We start from the raw sequence: 13,735 nt of genomic DNA, 5'->3' as shown, positions 1-13,735 counted from the left end.
TATTTTTCTCTATACCTATGCAGTGTACACTAACTCATTTACCTATATTGCTGTGATACTATTATTCGCACCCATACAGCTGCAGGCTACATATAAATTACACACAAAATGTTGTCACAAACATCTTGTCACTGCAGACCTGATGCATGACGCTGAACTTTTACAAATACTGCATTGAAAATTTGCAGAGTCAGTGTTCGTAATACCAAAAGTCTGCCAGATCCCATCTATTGTGGGAATCAATTTCATGCAAAAACAGTCGGAAAGTAGCAGCCTGTGCTAGATTTTTTTCCTTTCAGCCAAGCGTTACGAGGTGGATTGACGTCGTCATGTAAATTTAGTACTTGCCTGCACTTTCATCACCATGAAGTGCATGCTGCGGTACAATGATGTGCACATCATAAGTAGTGGTAGTAGGCGTGGAATGCTTGGCTGTAGCTTGCGGAGTCATAATATGTAACGTTTATCACATAAACATAAAAGCGGAGAGCCAACACTGCCACAGCAATTGCCATCGTTCTCACGTGACGCTTGTATAGGGTCTTTTTTCGAAACAGTTTGAAGCACTGACATGGCTCAGTGGTACAATACTTGGCTATCATGATAATGTCTGCATTTGATTCTGGGTCGAGGCATGATTTTTTATTCTTTGCTTCCACTAAGATATTTCACATATCACCAATGCCGCCGATACCGGCACCGCATTTTTTGTTTGTGTGTGAAATGGGCTACTTCACACCATCATGTTAAGCTTTAGAAAGTCTGGGTTGATATAAACTGTGAATCACCTGTGGTGCATACACGCATACTACGGGCTGCCGTATGCGGGTATGTACCGTGACTGCTGGATAGGATTTCATGCTGTAGGCAACAGGGACGTCACATTATTCGTGTCATGACCTGTCATTTCATACATTCACATCGTCCCATGCCTATGTTGGTATACACCAAGCTAAGGAGACGACCATGACAGCGCCAACACAGATGGACGGATGAATGAATAGAAATGGTCAAAATGCCTTTGGTTTGCTATGAACTGCTGTGCATTTAATATCAGAATGTGCCTGTATATTAGTGTTTTTAATTACTTTGAGCAATCAGCTCTGTCATATGTGCCTTTCACACATGATGATGTGATGTTGCTGATTCTAAGTGTACATACAATGCAAAGCAAAACATGGACAAATAATGTGTGGAATCACAGTGTGTCCATGCTGCTTCTAATTTGTGCGCATGCTTGACTTAGCATTGTACATACATGTAGAACAGCCAACAAACTAACCTGAATGTTTTCTTTCCTTGAATTCTTAAGTCCACTAAAGCACCACTAATGAATGCATTATGATGTGCAGGTGTCTGCTTTCCGCCCTTCATTACAATGAAAATTCGGGAAGAATGCAGGCAGCAACGAAGAAAGGGGATCTGCGATGGCAGATAAAGCATCCAAAGGCGAGGGGAGGCGAGCCTGTTGCTTGTCCCATCAGAGAACTGCCCACTTATGGTGTGTACATCAAACTTCATGATTTTTCTATAAAATCTTACTTCTTAATTAAGAGGGCTCCTTGAAGTTTAGCTTGCCACCATGAATTAAAAAAAGATGTTAGGGCTTCCAGCTGGTGGCAAGCACGAAAAAAGTGAGCTTCTTCATCTATGCTATATGTTGCCTTCTATCCAGGCTGTTACAATAAAAACTCTAACGTGAGCTTGAAGACAACTACGCATGAAACAACCAGTGTTCACACTAATGTAACCATTATTTGTCATCTATATGCAGCCTATGTGAACCATCTTCTGTCTGCTGTCGAGGAGCTGCTTGCTTGTCGCAGTAAAGGTGGAACGGATGCCACGCCACAGCCACCACACTTGTCAGCTGCCTTTGGGCCAGTCGACAAGGTGGCCATTGTCGAAGCCCACAAGTCACGTTTCGCAGGCAACTGAAAGCCAGCTGACATCTTCGTCTTCTCCTGCCGAGCTGATATGTATTCAGTCCTACACAGGGTGTCGGAACGAAATGTTTTTCGTTTCGGTTTTAGTTTCGTTCCACCGCAAAAAGTTCCGTTTCGTTTCTGTTCCGGAACGAAAAAAAATGTTCCGTAACGGTTCGTAACGTTTTTTGTATGCAAAAATTTGAAGTCAAGGTAATAATAAAAAACATTGGATTTGTGATGTAGTTACTTGCTCTCCTCTTAGGAAAGTGGGAAAAGGGTAAAACACCTTCTTCAGAGGAGCGGAAGTAACTGTACCACGAGTTCTTACCAACTAGCACAAACCAGCATTAATTTCAGTCATAGTATTTGTTTTCGCAAAAGACAAATACGACTTTCTTTTAGTGGGCTCAATGCTTTGTGTCAAGGAAGTGAGCACGATCTCAGAAGCAGCACGTCATTGAGTGTATTCTCTGATGTCCGAGACCGCTGTTCTGATAAAAGGATCACCAGGCCTGCGCGGAACACGCAGCACGGTCACAGAGAAAACTGGAAGAGCGGACTTTGTAGAGCCCGTTGTAAAGTCTCTTGGGGCAACTAATACAAGTACACATGCAAGCTGCCGATTACGCGATAAATCATCGTAATTTTTCTGAAGTAGCGAAGTTGCCACTATGAAAATTTTCGTCATTTTTCGGAAAATCGTGGTACCCGCTACACACACATAAGTCATGCGCACTTTGTGCTGTGGCTGATGATGATGAACAAGTATGGCTGAGCACTTCTAGATCTAAAACCCTCTAGATCTGCTGGTATTAGTTGGAACAGTGCAACGCTAGGCCACCTTGTGCCTTTTCATCGAATACGGAACACTGGGCCGCACTGCTCGTCAGCACTGACGCTTGTCAAGCGCGCCTCGCAAGCATGGATGGGGTGAGGAGAACTTTCTGTGTTCGCCTGTTCGCAGGTGTGCGGTGTCTTCCTTGTCGCAAAGGTTATTTACGTGTTTCAGGCACTAAACTGCTCGTGAGAAAAAGATCAGGCCATGCACAGAGTATTCGCCACTTTCGTGGGGGCGGGGTATCAATGCAAACCAACGCGCCGGGGTAGTTTGTTTCTCCCTTCAGTATCTGCTGCGATAATGAATTTGTTTGTACACTAACTTATGCATCGGTTTGTAGTAGGCGGGTTGCTTATAAATGTACCGTGCTTGTAATCAGCCAAGCCATTAAAAAATACTGCTTTATTGTCATATTCGAGGCTCTGACTTACTAATGTTTAAAGTTTGAAAAACAGCAGGTAGACGAAAACGGGCTCAATTTTTGGAAAAGCACCTAATTACATTCCCATTCCATTCCGTGCAAAAGCTGCTTAATTCCATTCTCATTCCATTACTCCAAGCGTTGTCACCATTCCATTCCGGGGTCGCGAAAATGTGGAATGATTTCGGAGTCATTCCAGTTCTGGAGTGCCAACTCCGCAACACTGGTGGGAAGCATTAAACCACACTTTGCGCTAATACAATTGTGTGATGCCTGGTTGTTATTTTACTCTTCTGTCACGCTATATTACGTGTGTTAACATGATTCCTTGCCCGACATGACCCTTGTATCGAGTATTTTTGCGAAGGAGTTACAAGCACTAGCGTGGCACTGTGGTGGAAGACACGACTGCCACGCAGAAGGCGCGGGTTAAAATTCCATCCGATCCTAGAAATTCGTATCTCATTAAATTTCTTTCGTTTTTCACGCGATAACGGTCACGGACACCGGCAGCGGCGGACAACTATGGCGCCAAAATCAGCTGTTGTGATCTCATAACAGCTTTCGCTGTAACAAACTTCAGCTCCGACTCCCTCTCCACTTTGGCCTGCGTGACAGGCGCGTAAAAGTCCACTTGCGTTAATATAAACATCTCTGGCTGCCACTGTTTTCGTTTTTCGCACAATTTCAACATATCTTTGCTTTGGAATTCCTGCCTGAAGTACGCGCTAATACTGTGCCCTGAGATATGCTCACAATGGACGAGCTGAGTTGCTCTGGGTTGCGAAGTTTTCTCGTGAACCGAAAAACGATTGAAAAAAATTCGGTTTCACTCCGAAACGAAATAATATATAAAGTTTCGGTTACGTTTTCGTTCCGGTCAAAAATATCGTTTTTTTTCGTTTTTCGTTTTCGGTTTTCGTTCCGTTCCGACACCCTGGTCCTACACATGCAGACTTGGCAGCTCTTTCTGTTTTGTTATTTTGACGTTAGCGACCACGACCTTTGCCTCTTTTTTTTTTCGCACTCATTGTCAGAATAAGTGTTCTTTTCGTGCATAGCTATGCCGTGTACCCCACTTCTTGAGACTGGGTGTTGTTGAACGTGCAGTTCTAATGATGTACTAGCTCGTCAGCGAGGACATTGAGCAGCTAAGGATGTCAGTTTAATGCCGTCTTTCAGGTTCCTGTTCGCTTCTTACATAGTCCGTGAGGTCAAGACGACTGCATCCTTTCAGAAATTTGGAGAATGTATTCAGTCCTACACATGCAGACTTGGCAGCTCTTTCTGTTTTGTTATTTTTACGTTAGCGACCATGGCCTTTGCCTCTTTATTGTTTTTTTTCGCCCTCATTGTCAGAATAAGTGTTCTTTTCGTGCATAGCTATGCCGTGTACCCCACTTCTTGAGATTGGGTGTTGTTGAACGTGCAGTTCTAATGATGTACTAGCTCGTCAGCGAGGACATTGAGCAGCTAAGGATGTCAGTTTAATGCCGTCTTTCAGGTTCTTGTTCGCTTCTTACATAGTCCGTGAGGTCAAGACGACTGCATCCTTTCAGAAATTTGGAGAATGTATTCAGTCCTACACATGCAGACTTGGCAGCTCTTTCTGTTTTGTTATTTTGACGTTAGCGACCACGGCCTTTGCCTCTTTCATTTTTTTTTCGCACTCATTGTCAGAATAAGTGTTCTTTTCGTGCATACCTATGCCGTGTACCCCACTTCTTGAGACTGGGTGTTGTTGAACGTGCAGTTATAATGATGTACTAGCTCGTCAGGGAGGACATTGAGCAGCTAAGGATGTCAGTTTAATGCCGTCTTTCAGGTTCCTGTTCGCTTCTTACATAGTCCGTGAGGTCAAGACGACTGCATCCTTTCAGAAATTTGGAGAATGTATTCAGTCCTACACATCCAGACTTGGCAACTCTTTCTGTTTTCTTATTTTTACGTTAGCGACCACGACCTTTGCCTCTTTTTTTTTCGCACTCATTGTCAGAATAAGTGTTCTTTTCTTGCATAGCTATGCCGTGTACCCCACTTCTTGAGACTGGGTGTTGTTGAACGTGCAGTTCTAATGATGTACTAGCTCGTCAGGGAGGACATTGAGCAGCTAAGGATGTCAGTTTAATGCCGTCTTTCAGGTTCCTGTTCGCTTCTTACATAGTCCGTGAGGTCAAGACGACTGCATCCTTTCAGAAATTTGGAGAATGTATTCAGTCCTCCACATGCAGACTTGGCAGCTCTTTCTGTTTTGTTATTTTTACGTTAGCGACCATGGCCTTTGCCTCTTTTTTGTTTTTTTTCGCACTCATTGTCAGAATAAGTGTTCTTTTCGTGCATAGCTATGCCGTGTACCCCACTTCTTGAGACTGGGTGTTGTTGAACGTGCAGTTCTAATGATGTACTAGCTCGTCAGGGAGGACATTGAGCAGCTAAGGATGTCAGTTTAATGCCGTCTTTCAGGTTCTTGTTCGCTTCTTACATAGTCCGTGAGGTCAAGACGACTGCATCCTTTCATAAATTTGGAGAATGTATTCAGTCCTACACATGCAGACTTGGCAGCTCTTTCTGTTTTGTTATTTTGACGTTAGCGACCACGACCTTTGCCTCTTTTTTTTTGTCGCACTCATTGTCAGAATAAGTGTTCTTTTCGTGCATAGCTATGCCGTGTACCCCACTTCTTGAGACTGGGTGTTGTTGAACGTGCAGTTCTAATGATGTACTAGCTCGTCAGCGAGGACATTGAGCAGCTAAGGATGTCAGTTTAATGCCGTCTTTAAGGTTCCTGTTCGCTTCTTACGTAGTCCGTGAGGTCAAGACGACTGCATCCTTTCAGAAATTTGGAGAATGTATTCAGTCCTACACATGCAGACTTGGCAACTCTTTCTGTTTTGTTATTTTTACGTTAGCGACCACGACCTTTGCCTCTTTTTTTTTCGCACTCATTGTCAGAATAAGTGTTCTTTTCGTGCATAGCTATGCCGTGTACCCCACTTCTTGAGACTGGGTGTTGTTGAACGTGCAGTTATAATGATGTACTAGCTCGTCAGGGAGGACATTGAGCAGCTAAGGATGTCAGTTTAATGCCGTCTTTCAGGTTCCTGTTCGCTTCTTACATAGTCCGTGAGGTCAAAACGACTGCATCCTTTCAGAAATTTGGAGAATGTATTCAGTGCTACACGTGCAGACTTGGCAACTCTTTCGGTTTTGTTATTTTTACGTTAGCGACCACGACCTTTGCCTCTTTTTTTTCGCACTCATTGTCAGAATAAGTGTTCTTTTCTTGCATAGCTATGCCGTGTACCCCACTTCTTGAGACTGGGTGTTGTTGAACGTGCAGTTCTAATGATGTACTAGCTCGTCAGGGAGGACATTGAGCAGCTAAGGATGTCAGTTTAATGCCGTCTTTCAGGTTCCTGTTCGCTTCTTACATAGTCCGTGAGGTCAAGACGACTGCATCCTTTCAGAAATTTGGAGAATGTATTCAGTCCTACACATGCAGACTTGGCAGCTCTTTCTGTTTTGTTATTTTTACGTTAGCGACCATGGCCTTTGCCTCTTTTTTTTTTGTTTTTTTTCGCACTCATTGTCAGAATAAGTGTTCTTTTCGTGCATAGCTATGCCGTGTACCCCACTTCTTGAGACTGGGTGTTGTTGAACGTGCAGTTCTAATGATGTACTAGCTCGTCAGGGAGGACATTGAGCAGCTAAGGATGTCAGTTTAATGCCGTCTTTCAGGTTCTTGTTCGCTTCTTACATAGTCCGTGAGGTCGAGACGACTGCATCCTTTCATAAATTTGGAGAATGTATTCAGTCCTACACATGCAGACTTGGCAGCTCTTTCTGTTTTGTTATTTTGACGTTAGTGACCACGGCCTTTGCCTCTTTTTTTTTTGTCGCACTCATTGTCATAATAAGTGTTCTTTTCGTGCATAGCTATGCCGTGTACCCCACTTCTTGAGACTGGGTGTTGTTGAAGGTGCAGTTCTAATGATGTACTAGCTCGTCAGGGAGGACATTGAGCAGCTAAGGATGTCAGTTTAATGCCGTCTTTCAGGTTCCTGTTCGCTTCTTACATAGTCCGTGAGGTCAAAACGACTGCATCCTTTCAGAAATTTGGAGATTGGATTCATTGCTACATGTGCAGGCTTGGCAACTCTTTCTGTTTTGTTATTTTTACGTTAGCGACCACGACCTTTGCCTCTTTTTTTTTTGTCGCACTCATTGTCAGAATAAGTGTTCTTTTCGTGCATAGCTATGCCGTGTGCCCCACTTCTTGAGACTGGGTGTTGTTGAACGTGCAGTTCTAACGATGTACTAGCTCGTCAGCGAGGACATTGAGCAGCTAAGGATGTCAGTTTAATGCCGTCTTTCAGGTTCCTGTTCGCTTCTTACATAGTCCGTGAGGTCAAGACGACTGCATCCTTTCAGAAATTTGGAGAATGTATTCAGTCCTACACATGCAGACTTGGCAGCTCTTTGTGTTTTGTTATTTTTACGTTAGCGACCACGACCTTTGCCTCTTTTTTTTTCGCACTCATTGTCAGAATAAGTGTTCTTTTCGTGCATAGCTATGCCGTGTACCCCACTTCTTGAGACTGGGTGTTGTTGAACGTGCAGTTATAATGATGTACTAGCTCGTCAGGGAGGACATTGAGCAGCTAAGGATGTCAGTTTAATGCCGTCTTTCAGGTTCCTGTTCGCTTCTTACATAGTCCGTGAGGTCAAAACGACTGCATCCTTTCAGAAATTTGGAGAATGTATTCAGTGCTACACGTGCAGACTTGGCAACTCTTTCTGTTTTGTTATTTTTACGTTAGCGACCACAGCCTTTGCCTCTTTTTTTTTCGCACTCATTGTTACAATAGTGTTGTTTTCTGACTATTGTGCTGGTGATATAGCGTGTTTTGCATATGACCAGGACACAGGCTGCCATGCCCACAGAAATAAATCAAGTGGAACAAGTTCTTTGCCTTTATTGAAATGATATACTAGTACTCCGGATACTTAACACCAGAGTAGTCTTCTGAAGGAAATTGTGCACGCACTGCGCACACAACGCAGCTCGGAAGGACGACCCGCTTTCTTCTGCCAAGGCGATGCCAGACCCACCGCACGAATTGCCGATACGCGGTGTATCGGTGTCGCCTGAAATAGGAATGCAATATGATATAAAAATGCGGTGGCAAAATTGAAGGTAGAAATACCCTGCAGCTGAATGAGATGTTGGCAGAGTCACATTCTAAAACCACCTAATAACAAGGGGCCCTTTTTGAGCACACAAATTTATGAAATAAGAGGTCACTGTTTTGTAGCATGCAGATGCCTTTAGCACATAAAGATATGTAGAAACGCTTATCTTTATGTATCCTTTACTTATTGAACCCACTGAGCCAAAGCATTACAGAGGGCTGTCGTTTATAGGGCAGAAAAAAAAACGAAGTACATAAAATCGATCGCAAAGAACGTGAAAGGCGAGATCGAGTTTTATGATTTGTGAACAACCATCAAACAATGCAAGCAGCAACGACACTAAGCTTTCGTTTTTTATTCACATATGCAATGCGATCTCGCGTTCGTGCATAACTTGCGCTGCCCGACGATCGGTGTTGTCCGACGGCACTTATATATTATTTAAAAATTTCCTGTATTTTGTCGGACACGCGATATATGGGCATAGCAACATTAGCATGTAAAATGCGCCTATGTACGTTCTGCGTGCGTGGATGACGCGTCGTACATGCGAGCAACCTCGACTTCACAGAAAGTACGCTGAAGGTATGCACTTTGCATGCACTCTGCAATCAGGTCTACTTCCGCAGAAACAGCGAACTTCGATCAATCGCAGCAGTAATACCTGTGGATTTCTGGAGCCTCAATGACGCCCGGACGGTCTTCCATCAAGGCGTAGTACGCTATCTCCAGGGCGTGGATGTCTAAGCATCCACGCCGAAATGTCGGGTGTTCTGTGACGCAGGCAGCCTCATCCGGCACAAGAGAGTTCACTTTGTCGATCTCTCGACAACACACCGACTCCGTCTCGGTCTCCATGGCGCGGCAACTCCCACAGAGGCACCTGCGCAGTTAATATTATTGTATAATGTTTAGGCGTTACGAACAGCACAAGGCTGGCATCATGCGCGCGCAGTGCGGCTGTATATACAAGAGCGACAGGACAAAGAGATACATGCGGTCTCAAATCTGCACCGAGCACCAATAATTTGAAGCAAGTCATATCATTACCAAATCCACACGGCAAACGCTATCGACTTTCAGGACACCCGGAGGATGCCCGCGCGGTATCGAGCAGTAGATACGAAATTCTTACCATTGGACGCTCCCGATGCGCAAGGCCTCCTGCATGGCATTATCGCTGTCTGGCGACGAGCTCTCTTCTTCTGACGAGCTTGCTAGCGGGTCAAACGCGAAATGGTTGGCAGGGTCGGCAAGCTCGGCATCTTCTTCTCTACCGAAGTCGTTGCTGTCGCCGGAGTCGCTTGACGAAACTTCCATCGTTGACGGCGCACAAGATGCCACACGTGCGGCGCGCAGCAGACGACGGAGCCACGGACGCTCGGAGATACGTCACGATAACTTGCGCGTGCACATAGCAACGCTTGGGGGCGCTGCTCATACTATGTCGTGACGTCAGGGTACAGTATGAACCGAAACTAGCTTTTAAAGACGCCTTGTAATTAATTTTTCAGGGCGCACTCACGCTTACCGGTACATTTTCTAGGCTCTTGGGGCCTTGGCGTACCATTTGAAGCAAAAAAACGACAACTGAAAAATTTCGTGTCAGTACCCCTTTAAGGTTGACGTTCATCCCTGCGGAGCGTGTTTGGCAGCACCGTGCGTAGTGGAGAGAGTGGTAATTGAGGAGAGGAGGATGAGCACAGCCGAGGTTAGGATGGTGGAGAGGGAGGCAGCACGGAGAGAGGTGAGAAGAAAGGATGGCAAAGGGTGTGGAGCACAGGTGGGCGAATGGAGAGTGTGAGAAGGGAGGGGGAATAGAGGAGAGCGAGCGTGGAGCAAGAAGAGCAGGTAGCGGGGTAGAGAGGTCGAAGATGATGGGCGGAGTTAGGGGGAGACCAAGAGTGAGGCGGTGCACCTGAACATCTAATTGGAGGACGCACGCCCAGCTATGCTATTCGCGAGGGCGTTCCGCCTAGCACTACATAAAGCCCTAACCATACGTACGCGCTGCAACGCGTCAGCGTGTAGCGTGCCTTCTCCCTATGGAGGGAGACGACGCCAGCTACACGTAGCTACGCATCCTCTTCCTCCATAGGATTGTGGCGCCAAGTCTACATGCCACGCGCTGACGCGTTGTGACGCGTGCGTGTGGTTAGGGCTTGAGCGTACGCTCGCGACGCGCAGTTTCCCTCTCGTTCTGAAACGTTTCGAGATGGCGAAGCTGAATAAAACAGCCGAAGAAGCAGCTGCTCGTCTGGATCGCCATCGAGAAATGGCTCGCGAACGGGCACGCAGAGCTAAGGAATAGAAGCCAGGAACGCAGAGCTAAGCAATAGAAGCCACTACCTCGTCTGTAGGATCTATTTGTGCCTGTGGGTCGCATACTTTTACGCTTTCGTGGCATTCACTTGTTCTACAAAGATACCTTGTGCACAATGAATTTTTTTATTGATTGAGTGTCACATGTTATAGCCATGAATCATCGTTCCGGAGTCAACCCTCTGTTTCGACGCTTTTCTGTCACATGGGTCGATGTGCGCGCATGTCCTCCTCCTGCTGGCTGGCTGGTGCGCAACAAGGACTGAGTGACGTTTCGCGCATGTAGGCAAACGCGTGGCTATGCATGCTACTGAGGCTGCGCGCCAGTATTTAATGCTTGTGCGCAGTGCACGTTCTCGTATGCACTTGACAAAACCATATACTATAGATACACAACAAAATGAACTTGAACTATTTGTCTCATAAAAGATGTCACTACTTGACGCTGGTATGGTTTTACGGTAACTACCAATAAAGATCTGTGTATGATTTCAAGAAAAAATTAACCAACGTTTAAAGTTCTTACTAAGTTGTTGCATACACTGTTCCAGATTTTCTTTTGGCAAGAACTCTGTGGTTCTATGTAGGCTATGTGGAGCGTACTGAACGTATAATTTGTTTATTAATTTGAAAGTTGCCTGTCGCTTGAATACGAAGCAAGAGTGGAACAAATGTGCTCTTTATTCTATTTTCACTGAACCGCCATCATACTATTCATAATTTATCTCACTTTTCATTGGCTACAAATGCGGCGATAAGATTTAGTGGCTATTTTTGGGAATTTTTAACTCATGCTCTGTTTCCTCTTTAAGTCTTTACAACGAGAACCCTGTCCTTGTTTACGCTATAGTTAAAGGGACAATAAAGAGAAACATTTAATCAATTTAGATCGATAAATTCTGCTCTGAGAACTCTAATATCGTTAATTTCGCCATCATAGATTTATTAATAGAGGAGAAAATCAAGTTCAACGTTTCAATTTTAAATTTCGCGCCGAAATCTCCTCGCGTGACGTCGCGAATTTCAAGGTGTATTTATCGTATTTTGGCGTTATTGGCACAACAAAATTACCCCAAACTTGGTACGTTAAGTTTGTGGCCCCCTCGGAGGACAATATATTTCATTTTTACCGATTAGGAACTACGTAGTCCCTAGTAGGCGCCGTCAAAACATGTGACGTCATGGCGAATGGTGCGGAAACTTCAAGGTGGCGTCGCCACCCACACTCTGTTTTTGCGCGTTTTCTCGCTTACTGAGTGTCTTGTCGCAGCAAGCGTGGTGTTTTTGGTATCGTGAAAGAGTACTTTACTAATATGAGAAAAATCGTTTTGCTCTTTAGTGTCCCTTTAAACTAGTTCTGTTAGCGTTCCACGAGGACTTATAGCGTGTGGAAGGTGCGAATGACAACGCGGGCCATTTATCCTGAACTCCTGACATTCTATGAAGTAACGAAAACTATGGTGTCAACTTGTGCGCATTCCGCTGTCGTGCCCAGGATATGCTTGGACGGCGTCGCTCGACCACCCTGGGCTCTCTGGGTCGCGGCAAACGGCCAGCCTTGCCTTTGGTGGGTTGTGGACTAGGCGTCTCCCTGCCATCTTCAGGGCCGCATTTGAAGTCTGATAGCACGTCCTACGAGGTTCCCAGCCCATTCAAGAGCGACCGTTCCCCTGGAATTTCGCAAGAACAGCCCCATTCCACGCACCTCTATTGAGGGCATTCTGCGCGTATATACCCTCTTTACGCAACTTGTGTATGTTTTTCTTTGTTTTAAGTAATGATGCTAAAGGTGAAGCACTTCAAAAATGCAATGCGTAGTGTACTTTCTGTGATGCCGCTAACACTAGACCAGTGCTACGAGCAAGGGCGCTTTTATACCGGAGTTGTTATGCGCTAGGTTTCCAGTTCAGCGCTGCGTGCGTAGACCAAAAACCCCAGCGCTACCTAGGGAGCTGTGGTGTATTCTTGCACCCTCTGTGGAGTGGCAGAAGAAACGGATGCATTAGAAGAAAAAAAGAAAAAAACTCGGTGGCAATGAAGAATTAAATCAATACACGAAAAACTATTTTCTTGCAAGCGCGAAACTATTTTCTTGCGAGTGTCTTTACCACTGGGCCAAGCACAAACTTTTTTTTTCTTCATTGTTGGGTAAAGCACCAGGCATAAAATATAAACTGTGCGTGCCACTTCATGAAATGACTGATCAGCTGAATGAGTCCATTATGCTGAGGTTCATCAGCATATCAGAGGTATACTGCATAGGAATAAATAAAATTATATTTTGTATTACTTTGCACGCAGCTGGGCTCTTCGCACACATTACGCTCATGAATTTGACAGTTCACTTACAGATCGCTTGCTCTGAGCACCTGTCACAGCAGCGACTGCCATTTTGGCATCGATTGTGTCACCGCATGAAGTACGCGACCACTGTGTTCGTCTTCGGCACGTTACCACTCGCACGTTCGCCCTCGCACTGTATTGAGCAGGTGTATCGCCGTTTCGTTCTTGTAAGCGGAAAACGGACGAAGCTCGCCCTCCCGCCCCCATATTATCGTGTGCCCGCATAAGTCTCCGCCTCCAAGACCATCCCACTCCCCCCACCAATAAGAAAAACAAGATTAGGGCACCTTCACGCTGGTGGTGCATAACCTGAAGGAACTCCGGAGCTTGGAGGTCTTCCTTAGCCTACCAGCCAAGTCTATAGCCATAAATACTTGTTCTGCTACCATGCCTGGATAGCCGAGTGGTTACGACGCTCGCCTTCTCCTCATCTCCTTTCCTTCTTCCTCCCCATTTCGCCGAGCAGACCCACAAAACATGAAACCTCTATAAAACGTTTTGTAAAGGTTTATAGAGGTTTTAAGGATGTCTTGAAGGAAAGAAGATGGCTTTTAATGGCTCGTTTTTCCTTTGTTAGACACAATATTAATGAGACCTAACAGACAGTAGTGCCAAGGAAAGTATACGAGATGTTATGTGTAATAATTGGAATACGAATGTGAATAATTGGAATACAATATGAATGTCCTC

At 45.1% G+C, this 13,735-nt stretch overlaps 1 protein-coding gene across 1 annotated transcript; it reads right to left on the bottom strand.

Moving 5' to 3' along the window:
• Positions 1 to 9,025: 9,025 nt before the first annotated feature.
• LOC119391662 (uncharacterized) lies at positions 9,026 to 9,700 on the bottom strand. The gene is made up of 2 exons (XM_037659328.1): positions 9,516 to 9,700; positions 9,026 to 9,263 (listed from the first exon to the last, which is right to left on the bottom strand). The coding sequence occupies exons 1-2, from the start codon at positions 9,698 to 9,700 to the stop codon at positions 9,026 to 9,028; spliced, it is 423 nt and encodes a 140-aa protein (XP_037515256.1).
• Positions 9,701 to 13,735: the final 4,035 nt, after the last annotated feature.

Source organism: Rhipicephalus sanguineus, chromosome 4 (genome assembly GCF_013339695.2).
Source record: "Rhipicephalus sanguineus isolate Rsan-2018 chromosome 4, BIME_Rsan_1.4, whole genome shotgun sequence".
NCBI lineage: Eukaryota > Metazoa > Arthropoda > Arachnida > Ixodida > Ixodidae > Rhipicephalus > Rhipicephalus sanguineus.
The sequence above is the reverse complement of the archived record's forward strand: the minus strand, read 5'-3'. Positions and strand labels throughout refer to the sequence as shown.

What these genes read in the sequence shown, in the direction of transcription:
- LOC119391662 (XM_037659328.1), bottom strand. Translation starts at nt 9,700, where the DNA reads ATGGAAGTTTCGTCAAGCGACTCCGGCGACAGCAACGACTTCGGTAGA. An exon ending in CGCATCGGGAGCGTCCAATG is followed by an intron (nt 9,264 to 9,515) that starts GTAAGAATTTCG and finishes TTAACTGCGCAG; the next exon opens with GTGCCTCTGTGGGAGTTGCC.